At 40.6% G+C, this 12500-nt stretch overlaps 2 protein-coding genes across 2 annotated transcripts in view; both read right to left on the bottom strand.

The window, feature by feature from the left end:
• Nucleotides 1-270, bottom strand: part of LOC137995617 (tigger transposable element-derived protein 4-like) — a 666-nt gene extending 396 nt beyond the window's left edge. The window contains exon 1 of the mRNA XM_068841145.1: nt 1-270. This exon is cut by the window's left edge and continues 396 nt beyond it. Within this exon, the coding sequence (XP_068697246.1) occupies nt 1-270 (270 nt within the window).
• Nucleotides 271-417: 147 nt separating this feature from the next.
• Nucleotides 418-1184, bottom strand: LOC137995616 (tigger transposable element-derived protein 4-like). Its single transcript, XM_068841143.1, has 2 exons — nt 928-1184; nt 418-814 (listed from the first exon to the last, which is right to left on the bottom strand). The coding sequence occupies exons 1-2, from the start codon at nt 1182-1184 to the stop codon at nt 418-420; spliced, it is 654 nt and encodes a 217-aa protein (XP_068697244.1).
• Nucleotides 1185-12500: the final 11316 nt, after the last annotated feature.

Here is a 12500-nt window from a genome sequence, read left to right as displayed (position 1 = left end):
TAAGGCAGTGATATCTTCTAACAGAATCTTGAAAGGATCGTCATCGTCATTCAAAGCACTTTGTTGTGCTTGGCTACCAATGCCAGCTTTTCTGAAGCAGTTGCGCATAGTCTTCTCTGAAACTCTACCCCATGCCTCAGTGAGAATGGCCATAGCATCTAAAATAGAGAGGTTGGGTAAGGGCTTTTTGTTGTCAACGACATCAATGAATTTCTTTACACAGCCTTGCCTAAAATACGCCTTTGTTGCTAGTATAACACCCTGATCCATTGGTTGGGTCTTCGAGGTTGAGTTTGGAGGCAAGAAAACTAGCTGGATTGCTTTTAAATTGGAGATTTGCGGGTGGGTGGGACAGTTGTTAACTATCAGAGCAATCTTTCTTCCTTGGCGCTAAAATTTCCTGTCCTGTTCTCGAACCTATTCCTCAAACAAGCTACTATCCATCCAGTTCTTTTTTTGAGCACGATATCTGCAGGGTAAGTTTATCACGCCTGTAAAGCATCTGGGTTTGTCAGCCTTCCCGATGACAAACATTGGAAGCTTTTCACCTTCAGCATTCGCAGCCGCCATACCAGTCAAATGTACTTTATTGTGCTTGCCACCAATGCACTTCTCAGATTTCAAATGAAGCGATTTATCTGGCAAGGCCTTGCAGAATAAACCAAATTCATCTGCATAGAAAATGTTGTGCAACTGGTAGTTTGTTAGTATGGTTGGCAGAGTTGTCTCTTCCCAGGACGCTGTCATGTCTTCTGTGCAGGATTTAGCCTCATCAGAGAGAGTCTTAAACACAATACCATGTCTATCCTTCCATCTGTCGAACCAACCATCGGAGGCCTTAAAAGTTTCAATTCCTAGTTCTCTGGCATATTTTGATGCTTTTTCCTTCAGTATGCTGCCGCTAATTGACACTCCTTCCTCCCTGACCTTTGTAAACCATTTGTACAGTGCTCCACCGCATCATGGTTGCCTGCTTGCTGCTTTCGTTGACTGTGGCTATCTCCCCCTTCAAATGCTTTCACTATCTTGTCTTTATTCTTTATCCACGTTGAAAGCGTATTTGGTGGGACTTTGTACTGCGCAGCAACATCCTTTTTAGCTGTTCCACACTCAAGCTTCTTCAAAGCCTCGTACTTGTCGAGTAATGTCTTACAGGAGTATTTTCCACGTTTTGACTCTGACATGCTTTCAGAGTACAGTACAAAGCAATAACGCCACATGCATTGGTCATTGCGTGACTAAAACAAACTGTAATATGAAATTACTGTAGTGACAAAGGGTCAAAGTACAGCGAACATTGCTCAAAAAGAACTCCAGTTAAATGCTGCAATGGATCCCAAGTGCATACTCACCTCCTTCGAAAGCGTCTCACACGTTAAGGGATATCATGCCTACCAAAATGAATGGGTTCCTGTTGTCAACGAGAAACTAATGGTCCGAACAGAACCAGAAAACGTTGTGGACAAGTATGAAGTGTGCATGTCGTCAGGTGAAGACATCTAAAGAAAGGGAAAAATGGACGATTTGCCAAACAGTATTTTACTTTTTGAGGGGTGATAAAGACGGTTCATGCAGCGTCATCGGGAGGGGCAAACCTGTCAACCTTGGAGATGGAGAAGGTATGCAAGTGCTGTGCACTCTACATTTCACGGGGCAGAAAGCATTCATTGAAGTCCTGTGGAAACAGCTTTCAAGCGTAGATGGGTCGAAGATGAGTGTTACATGTCGTTGATTCCCACGTTATCAAGCTGATTTGTAAAAAAAAATGCGAAAGGCTTAGAGATGCATCATCAAGGAGATATCAAAGGACGTTTGTAATTGCCAAAGAAAATTCAGAACATTACTATAAAATGTCGAATGATCAGAATACACGAGGTATTTCAGCCAGAAGAACAGATCCGTAACAGTGCATTTTGTCAGTTTGTAATTGAATTTCTTAGCTGGAAACTGCACGTGAGTCAAGCATTGTTAAGTCGTTAATTACACAAGCTCGAATAAAATGCAATACATTTCCAGCTGTGCTCTTATGTACATGCTCTGCTTTTGACAAGTTCGAAATAACGGGGTTGATTTAAGGTGTAAGGAAAGAATGATGAGTTCGAAATAGCAGGGAATTCGAAATAACCGACTTAAAAATAGCTCATAGTAAATGACTGAAAACATAAGGGTAAATCCAAGGGAGTTCGATCTTAGTTCGAAATAGCGGGGACTTTGAATTAAACGAGTTCGAAATAGCGGGGTTCGACTGTATATGTCTTGCACGTTGCTGGGTTATCAGGTTTCATCTATGACTTCCCAAAATTAGCGCACTTTCGTTGTACCACACTTGCTGTAAAATATGAACTGTTCATTCGCTTTGCGAGAGTCACCTTGTAGTTCTTACAGGTCTAGTACAAATGTTCTGCCGCTGGATGCTTGTAAACAAGACATAACACCACACTTACTTGGACTTGGCATGAGTAGCACGCGAGGATGGCCATCCAAAGGAATAAAAATCACTGAAAAGGAGCTCATCTTAAACAGAGATGGGCACTTCGATTTATCTCAAGACAGAGTAGCAACTATGACCATCTGTCCTAGACATAGAAGAGACCTGACAGTCGACTGGAGTGGAGAGGTCGTAAAAGTTAGACTTGTTGCTATCCATTGCACAAAGATCAACGCAAGCAGGTCAAGGAACCATGCCGTGTCAATTACACAGTGTCGAATGAAATCTTTGCTTTACACAATGCTGTTGTCCCAGTTGGGTCCAGTAAGTGTCTTCTTATTACTTTGAAATCCTTGTATCGATTTTACCTGGTAAATTATGTTTGCCATAAATATCACAAAAGACTCTAGGCACTCTAGGCGTATCGAATATGACTACTGTAATGAAAGCGCTGGCACTGAGTTGCAAATTTTAAAGCGCCACTCTCTTGGCATATGAAAACAGAAGCGCGGTGGGTGGGGGTAAATTGTGTAAAGTGTCGCACAGAACATTACAGACTGCGCCATGTAGAAGACTCTAAAAGAGGAAGGGGCGATCAGCAGGTTGTGTATTTGCTTTCTTTAGTCACGCAATTTAAGCTAGGCATCTGAAACACTTAACAACAGGTTTAAATATTTAAAAACCTCTCCAAGACTGTTAAAAAAAAAACGGAAGAAAAATAACGAAAAACTGCCGTGAAAGAAACGTGGATGTGAAAACTCGGGGGCGGGAGGAGGAGGGAATTTGGAAAAAAAAAATTATTTGCTGGGAAGTTAGGAACTGACAACGAAAAAGCATTAGGTAGCATTGCCAACGCTAATGCCTCTATTTCACTTTCAAAATAGATGGAGTTACATGGACGGGCTATCCCAACCTAACGTTTTGTAGCGACCTGCAAGCTTGATGCAGTCCGACCGGTACCACTCTACAACGGCCACTTTTTAAGGGGCAGTTGTAGAGAGTGGCCTTTATGGGGGAGGTGGAAGGGTGTAATGTGACATCAAGATTTATATTTTGGAGGTGGGGGAGAACATTTTTAGTTTCATTAATGCTTGCTCTAACATATTATTACGTCACAAATCTATCAATTAAAAAAACAAATTATCAAAACAAAAATTATAAAATAAAGCGACTAAGGTATAGTGAGTTCATCAGTTTTGTACAGATCACTTTCAGGCGAAACTTCGATTTGTGTACATATCATGACTAGTAAACTACAATAAAAGAAAATGTGGTCATGTGGTATGAGGCAAATCGACGTTTGCTGTTTGCGTGATTCTAAATCTCTCTAATGTAAGGACAAGGGGTGGGCTCTAGTACCTGGAAAGGTTTGAATGCAACTGCGGTTTTAGGTTTTAGTCCGTTTGCAACTTTTGGTGGTTTTTAGTGGTTAAGAAGTCCTGTAACTCCCTTTTCTGTGGCTCCATTCTCGGTTACAACGCAACAGACAAATTATACAAATGTAGTTAATATCCCTTTTATTGCACTAACAGTCTCAACTGGCTGGTGATGAAGATATATTTCAACTGCCACAGCAGAATGAAGATCAGGGCGCTCTGGTAACGTCCAATGCAGAACAAGAGATGGTTTCATCATTATCACAATCATCCCAACAGAGTATCCCAGAAGAAGAAATCAGTATGTGGTCTGACAAAGTTGAGGAACAGCAACAAAGAGGGCAGCTACTGAACAATACCATAAGCAGATTATCCGGAGGAAGAATTCCACCCATTCTGTCGACCTTGAATACGTCTTGGGATGATATATCAACAACACAGCAAAACTACTATCTGCGAAAGCCCAAAGAAAGCACCTGCACAGCACTTTCGCTCCTTAGCTCTGGACAGGAAGACGAATTATGGACTACTCTTCGACAGGAAAGATTAGTAAATAAGGATTCTGCTGGTGCCACAAGACGTAGAAGTTTTGATCCGAAATCTGGGTTAATCGACGTTTTGATCAAGTCATATAACCAGGCCGAGTCATGGCAAACAAAACGACAGATACTCTCTCTCTTTGCCAATGATTTTAGCAGGTCCCAGTTGATGAACATGATACCAACGCTTTCAAAATGGCGAATAGATGAAGCTCGACACCATGCTACCAAACAAGATACCAGGTATCAGCCTCCTTAACAACTTTTCACTTGAGAGAAATGGAATACGATCTTGGCATGCATTCAGTGTTGGACCCGGCAGATTTTTATCATACAGTCAGCTTGAAGTTGTACCACAGGAAAAACCTGGATTGAAAGTCCTAAAGGAGTGGGGTCCATCGAGCAACAATCTTGGCTCAGTTAGCCATGCTTCCAGTCCAAGAGGAGAAATATTCTCATGCAGTGAAAGTACATGCATGCTAACGTTCAAGACTCAAGAGGAAGCGGAAGCTCACATGGACGCAGGGAAGCATGTGCCTGCGTCAGATCTAGATTGTGAGTCTGTGTACGATGTGGCACGAAAGAAGTGGGCTGACTGAGTCAGAGAGATGAATGTGGCTAGTGGAGGTAGACAGCGAATTGCATTTGAAGAAGCCTGGCCTTCTGGTGCTAGAGTGACGCTGTAATAAAGGGTGGGCGCTTAAATCAACTAAGCGGACTACCAGGATGGAAGAGAAAGTAAAAGCCTTTCTTGTTAAGAAATTTAACCAAGGGGTAGCAGGAGGGAAAAAGGCTGATCCAATTCATGTGGCTAGAGAGATGAAGAGTATTAGAGATAGCAATGGAAAGTTACAATTCAAACCAGACAAATGGAGAACCACTCAACAAATTAGTAACTTTTTCGAAAGGATGTCAGCGTTGCAGCGCCAAAGACAAGCTGATGAAATAGAGAGCCAGGAGGAGGAACAAGAAGTAACAGACTAAGACCTCACAGCCCTTGAATCAGAAGACCAAATTCAAGTCATATGCCAGGAGGTTTACAGAGACATTGAACAAACCATCAGTTACCCTATTCAAATTGAAGCAGTAAACGTTTGTGAACTTTCCCGAGCTGGAAAGCTCAGTTCGCTGAAGTTAGCAAAGTTGAGGGAAGTATGCAGGGCATTAAGTCTCCAAACAAATGGTAGCAACTCAAGAAAACGTACTTTTACTGAACCACTTGATGCCTATTCTACGTTGTGCTCATGTCGAAAATAACTGAATTTTGCACTACCTATTCTTCTTTCGCATTTGATAAAATACATTGTTGGGTTTTGTCAGTAGTGATCGATGTAACAAATACCCAAGCCTGCAAATAACAGTCGGTCATCGGACAAATGTCTGGTAAATTGTAGCTTTTGACTGGCAAAAGCTTGGCCTGGTCGGACATTATGACCGTGCATGTGATTGTCTGATGCAATATGACAAAATCGATTGCCTTGGAGTTTGTAGTTCAAATATCATTTTCCGCACACAAAATGATTTGAAACGTCCAAATTAGAACCCATCACATACTGTTTCGCTTCAGTGAACTCAAACGGAGAATAAATAAACTTCCGCAAAGCACACCCGACAGCCAGACAGCGCATCACCATGTTTGCGTTTTGTCTTTAACTTTGAACTTTAAACACTTCACTTTGACGAAAGTATGGTACACACAATTTAAGCTATGTCATTTAAAATAGCTCGTTTCATCTGATTTGATTCCTCTACATACGACAGCGACCATCACAAATTAACATTCAATCAGATAAAAATTCGAAGTCTTATTTCATTGCGTGCTTTTTGTTTAGTAACTGCGAGTTTTGTGATTTAATTACTGATCGAGAACAGAATCGAATCTAAAATGTATCAGAAGTTTCTCCAAATGTTTTTCAATCAGAATGATTGCAGATTCGATTGATAAACATTTTTGGTTCAAATAATTGTTTCCGACTGCATTGACAGTCGACAGATTTTTCTTATGTGAAAAGGGTGAAACGTGTGATTGGGTCGAGGAATTAATTTCAATCTTAATGTTTGTAATTCGCAAAAAAGCATTGTCTGGTTAGCATAAAAAATAGATTTTCCCGGACGACATAATTTTGGGAGATGGCGACTGTTTGTTTAATTCCACATCACAAGTTATCCTGGTTGGCAATAAGTGTTTGCGCCATGTTCTTCGTTTGCTGACTACTGTTGAACTGTACTCCAACAGCAATTTCTACGCTAAACACCCTGCTTTTCAAGAGTACCTTAATGCTCATGTTGCTAATGGTTATGATGAAGGTACACTGTTCACATTGTCCTTGACTGCATTAGGAGAGGCCAAGTGGGATGGAAAGGATCGTATTTCAGCGATAAGAGCAGAGGCAGAAGGAGCTTCCAAGGAAAGAGTGTGGTGTGGTAAGTTTCACTTCATGGCACTCGCTAGTAGGAAGGCCATTGTATTCCATATATCCAAATGCAGGATCCACCAAAAGATACTCCCACGCAATTTAGGACAGGGTGCACAAGATACGGCATACATCATGTGGTCACGAGATTGGTCACGAGATAGCGCTCTCGATTCAGCTCCTGGGACGTGGTTCCAGCCAAATCACTTTATTCCTATTTTCAAGGTCCCTCGTCATGCACATTTGAATTTAACAATGCCTGGCGATTGTCAGCATGTAATTGAAAGCAAACCTTCACCTGATAGGAAAAGGCAAGGCAAGGGGTTTATCACCAATTTTCTGAGGCTGATGGTAAGCCTCAGAAGACAGTCAAGAGACCAAAGGATAAAGTAAAATCAGAAAAGTGCGAGGAATACTCCAAACGCACAAAGGCGGAAAAGGTGGAAGATGCAGTGAAGCTTAACACTGCTAACGTGTCAAGAAATCTTACCTGTTCCACAGCGGAAAGGTGAAAGAACCAAGTCTTGGCACAATATGACGCCCCGTCCTGGCTGATTTATGACAGTGAAAAAAACTAAAAATGGACAATGCTGTACTGCTTTGAAATGTAAAGCATGTATTCAGTTTGAGTCTGCGATCAAGAATAGACCCAAGTTCTCACGAGCATATATTGATGGTTCAACCAACTTTAGACTTACAAACGTTGTAGACCATGCTAACTCTGACATTCAGAAAATACACCTTTCCCTCTACAATAAGCAGCAAGGTCAACTTCCTTCTACCACTGGTGACAGAAGTTTGACATTGCTTACTTTGTCGTTATGGAAGAACTACCACTCTCAAAATATGAAAAACGTATTGCTTTCGAGAAAAGGCATGGTGTGTCATATGGTAAAGTTTACTGCAACAGAACAGCAGCTACCGAGTTCACGTCATTTCAGGCAAATGAGGTTCTCACCAAACTAACAGAAGATGTAGCCCAATCAAAGTTCTACAGCATCATGTTTGACTCGACAACTGACAGCAGCATAACTTAACAGGAGGCAGTATTTGTCCTTTATTTTGATCCTACGCCAGCCGAACCTCATTTAAGTGGGGACTCTGAAACAATGGTCAAAGTCAAGATGGGTTTTCTATCCATTGAGAATTTGAGAAGCTCGGATGCCCAGGGAGTATTAGCTGGAATAAAGAGGTCTCTTGAAAACTTGGAACTTCGTCAACAAGAGGGAACTCCCCCTACTCCCGTTGGCCTTGGAGGGGATGGGTGTAGCACTAAGCGGGGTGCAATAAGTGGTGTCCAAGCTCTTTTTCAAAAAGAGTTTCCCTGGTTCTCATTTTCATGGTGTGTGGCCCATCGCTTAGAGTTAGCCCTGACGGATGCCCTTTCCACTACCTATTTCAAGGAAGTTGATGAAGTATTGCTGAGGTTATATTACCTTTACGAGAAAACCCCAAAGAAACTGTGAAGTCTTTATCAGCTCCACTCGGCATATAAAGAGAATTTTCAATTTCAAGAAGGTGCAGTGAGACCAAAGAGGGGCAGTGGCACTAGATGGATTTGTCACAAACTAGCAGCTTTAACAGTTCTAGTTGACAAGTTTGGGTTGCTCATTCAACATCTAGAAACACTGAGCTGCGATACATCAGTGAAATCCAGTGACCAAAGCAAGTCGAAAGGTGGTCTGTGAAAGTGGAAAAGTGGTAAGCTCTTTGTTTACTCTTGCTTCTGTGTGGATTTATTGCAGCCAGCTGCTGTTCTGTCCCAAACATTTCAGGCAGAAGATGAAGATGCAGTCATCGTTTCTTCTGCAATGTCCACAGTCAAGAAACAGCTTGACAGTCTTCAGAATAAACAGGTCCACAAGCTCCAAACTGTTAAACACTACCTTGCCCAGGTGGAGAATGAGGAATATCAAGGCGTGAAGATTTCTGGTTTTGCTAATGCCATTGAAAATTTAAGCAAAGATGCTAACTCGTACATTGAATTGTTGAATGATGCCATAGAAGCTCGCCTTGTTGGTAGCAGTGACATGGCCTCCATTTTGAACTGCGAAGCATGGAATTCCAGCAGCAGTGGTAATGAGTCCATGGACGAAGTCATTCTGCATAATCTTAGCCACTTCCAAGAACCTCTCAAACAACAAGGACTCAACGTATCACAATTGCTAGTGGTTGATGAATGGCATGATATGCTCGACTATACTGTTCAGTATTTGTCACCTTCTTCTCGCCACTACAGAGCAACATGGTATAAAAATTTTCCATTCATCAAGAGCTTTGCAATGGCTAAACAGTTTGTTGTTGATCCGTTTACTTTTCTCTCTTCCTTTATTCAATGCTGCATTGGAGAGAATGTTCAGCAGCTTGGGAAGAGTCAACACAACCAAGAGAGCTTCACTCTCGCAGGGACACCTTCAGGATATGCTGAGGATCCAAGAGGCAGGCCTATGACCCCTCAACAGCTGTCTTAGAGTGGGATAGTGCGAAAAGGAGACGGCCAAACCAAAAGCAAAGTAAAGTCTACAAGTCACGATTGACAAAAGTGAAGCTATGCAAGATTATTCGTCTGATGATGAGCTCAGTTCAGTGGAAGAGGGCGAGGAAAGTCTCTTCAAGAGTGAAGAGGACCTAATCCTATGAGCACAGTCACAAAATGTCATGTTAACACTAGAACTGACGGTTGTCCTGAAAACCTTCATTCAATTAGAAACACTAATACAATACAAACACATACATTTACAAAGAATATCATAATATTAGATCTTTTTAGTTTTGTTTACATTGTTGGCAAATGTGTTCAGAACTCTTAGAAATTATTCAAATATCATAACCACAAAACGGCATCAAATAATTAAGGCTATAAGGAAATACAAAAACCACTGGAAAATCAGGCATGTACTGATCAAACTGACAAAACCATCTGATCTAAATCTAGTTCATGTAGTTTGAATTAACATCTCAAATGTCTGGATAATATGGAAAACAATTATTTTGTTCTTGAATTCACAATTTTACACAAAAATACAGTGCCGTGTTTCGTTTCCACATTGTAATGAAGACTAAAAGGAATACAAAAACCACAAAAAAATAAGGCCATGAAGGGAAGGGACTGATAAAACCATCTACATCTGGTTCTCAAAAAAAAACGGCTTTATTTAATTTAGTTTAAATTAATATCATCCGAACTTCAATTAAAACATGTGTCCAAATGTCACATTGTGTCAATAGATCAAGCTCTCTGAATTTTTATTACTTCATACTGTTTTGTATTTTCGTCCGACCAGACTGGCTTCTTGTCCACTCAAAACTGGCCCCTGGCCTGACAAATGACCTGCCTATAGACAAAAATTATTATACCTTCCGAGCAGAGGCTACATTCACGCTGTGTGATGAGCTGTAAAAGTAGCCTCTGCCGACAAACGTTCAAATCGGTCCAGAAATCTGGACAAATAAATTTTATAAACGGGTTTTTTCCTGTTTTTGACCGGTATAGAACATTGCGTGAGTCTTGTGTAGCAGATCAGAGTTGCCCCATCCATTCCATTTTTTTTATTCCCGCAAAACTCGCACCATTTGACAACAGACCTGAAGATTAATTTTGCTTGCAAATCACGCAACGAATTTCGCACATGCACAATAGAAAATTGAATGGTTGTCGGCAGAGACTGCTTTTCGCACGACAGCTCACACAGCGAAAATGTAGCCGCTCCTTGCAGGGTATGTAACAAACTTTGCATATACAGAAAAGACTTTCAGTTGCATGTAATACAAAAGTTGTGATGTTTTTATCACTAGATAGGACTGCACAAACTTTGTCCTGTTGGCTAACTCGTATAGGCCAGACGATAACCATCGAAGCACCAAGTAATTGAGACCTTTGATTGCATGATGGCAGTCTTGTATAACCCCTACGTAAAAGAGTATTTTATAGTTATTTTCGCTTTATTTAAACCTAAGTGGAATATAAGATATTATTTAAAATGGATTAGTACCTTTATAAAGCAGTAATGCCACTATTTAAACTTTAGTGAGCAGTTAGGCGTAAGAGCTATCTTTGACATTTTCCAACAAAATTCGTGTGAAAAGAGTTTCTTGTGCCGATAAATAAACTTTTGTTTTTGATTTAGGAGGGTATAGACTGTTCAAATCTGTAATTAAATATAAAATTAACAGCCGGACTTTCAAGAAAACGCACTTTGAAATCACCGAAATTTGCTGTCCTGTAACAGTTGTGCAACATACCCTGATTAAAACCCTTGTGCAAAATTACGTTACACTAAAAATTTGATTTTATGCATTTAAACGTTTCTTTTCAGGTATTTTAGCTTCAGAAATAAATCTGTGCACTAATTCCTTAAGGAAAAATTGTTTTAGACCCGAAAAATTGACATTGTTTTTGGTGGTTTTTAGGGCTTTCCTTGGCCGAAAATTAGCGGGGTGGTCAATCTCGGGAGTGAAACGCCAGGAAATCTTGTTAATGTCACCAAAGTTGATCTTATCAGCTTGGTTTTAAATGCTGAAAAGATAAAGGAAATCGGCTGACCCCAATCTTTTGGCACTGCTCGGTTTTCTCTGACAATGACTCTTAAGTTGTTTATTTTCTCAAGGCAATGCTGTTGGTTCAAGAGAAAATGTGTTACATTCTTGCCGCCATAACTTTTCTGCTCTTGCCTCTTGGTCATGATCGTCACGAGCTAATTAAACTGGTTCCCAATCTTACTCAACATCTCTTTGTCACGCCAATAGTCACGACTCACATCGGCTATCAGAAGAGATGTGAGGCACTGACTGCGTGAGAGAAGAAATGGAGGCTTTTTATAAAGCTTGTGATCTCCCTGATGATGTTAATGAATTTGATGATGAGGGCTTTGAAGACGATGACTTTCATGAGTGACTGACAGTTAAATCATTCCATGTAGAACCTACAGTAAAGCAAAATTATTGTCAATGTTTTTGCATAAAGCATCTATAGACACAGACAGTCAAAAACGTATTGACGTTTAACAGTGTGGTCTTTGTACTCACTGACTTTTAAGCAAGACATTTCAGAATTTTTTTGTGGAAGTGAAGTACAGTAGCTCAGAGTTATCAATTTTAAGGAGGTACGTTTAAATGCATTGCAGCCCTGTTTTGTCACGATAAAAGCATATAGGAATGGAAAATGACTCTTGGAAACTTGTCAGAGTCTTCCCACTACCATAGAGAAAGGGGACAGTAGTGGCATGTAATTTACTCCAAGTAAAAGTTGCATTGAAATAAAAGCGTATTTGGAAAATTCTGTTGTTTCCCAAAACCCTTATCTCCCTGCCCCACCCTTTCTCATTGACAGTCACACCAGTAGATGTTTGTCCTACGGGTACTTTTTTTCATTTCCCCGCCTACTTGCTTATCTCCGATTCAGAGTCACCCCTATAGCGACGTCCTGTGTGCTTTTCAAAATTCACAACTGAGTTGTTCCGGTCCAAGACTGACATTAACGCCAATTTCATCAAACCATATCAGTACTTATGATTCGAGTCAAGTTAGAGTCTCCATAAAGTATCCGAGTAAGATCGTGAACAAACATGTTTCCACAGTTTATCAGCCCGTAGGAAAGGCGTTATCACATAGTATTTCATCTCAAATGGCAAGGCCAATATTGATTCTGTTTATGATATTTTGCTATATGCATATTTGTTATTTCCCCAACTCGTCAAACATACAATAGTGCATGCTATTTTGTTTTGATGGAAGTTTGATGTTT

The sequence above is a fragment of the Montipora foliosa genome, chromosome 3 (genome assembly GCF_036669935.1).
Source record: "Montipora foliosa isolate CH-2021 chromosome 3, ASM3666993v2, whole genome shotgun sequence".
Taxonomy (NCBI): Eukaryota; Metazoa; Cnidaria; class Anthozoa; order Scleractinia; family Acroporidae; genus Montipora; species Montipora foliosa.
Note: the sequence above shows the minus strand (reverse complement) of the source record. Positions and strands in the feature narration are given on the sequence as shown.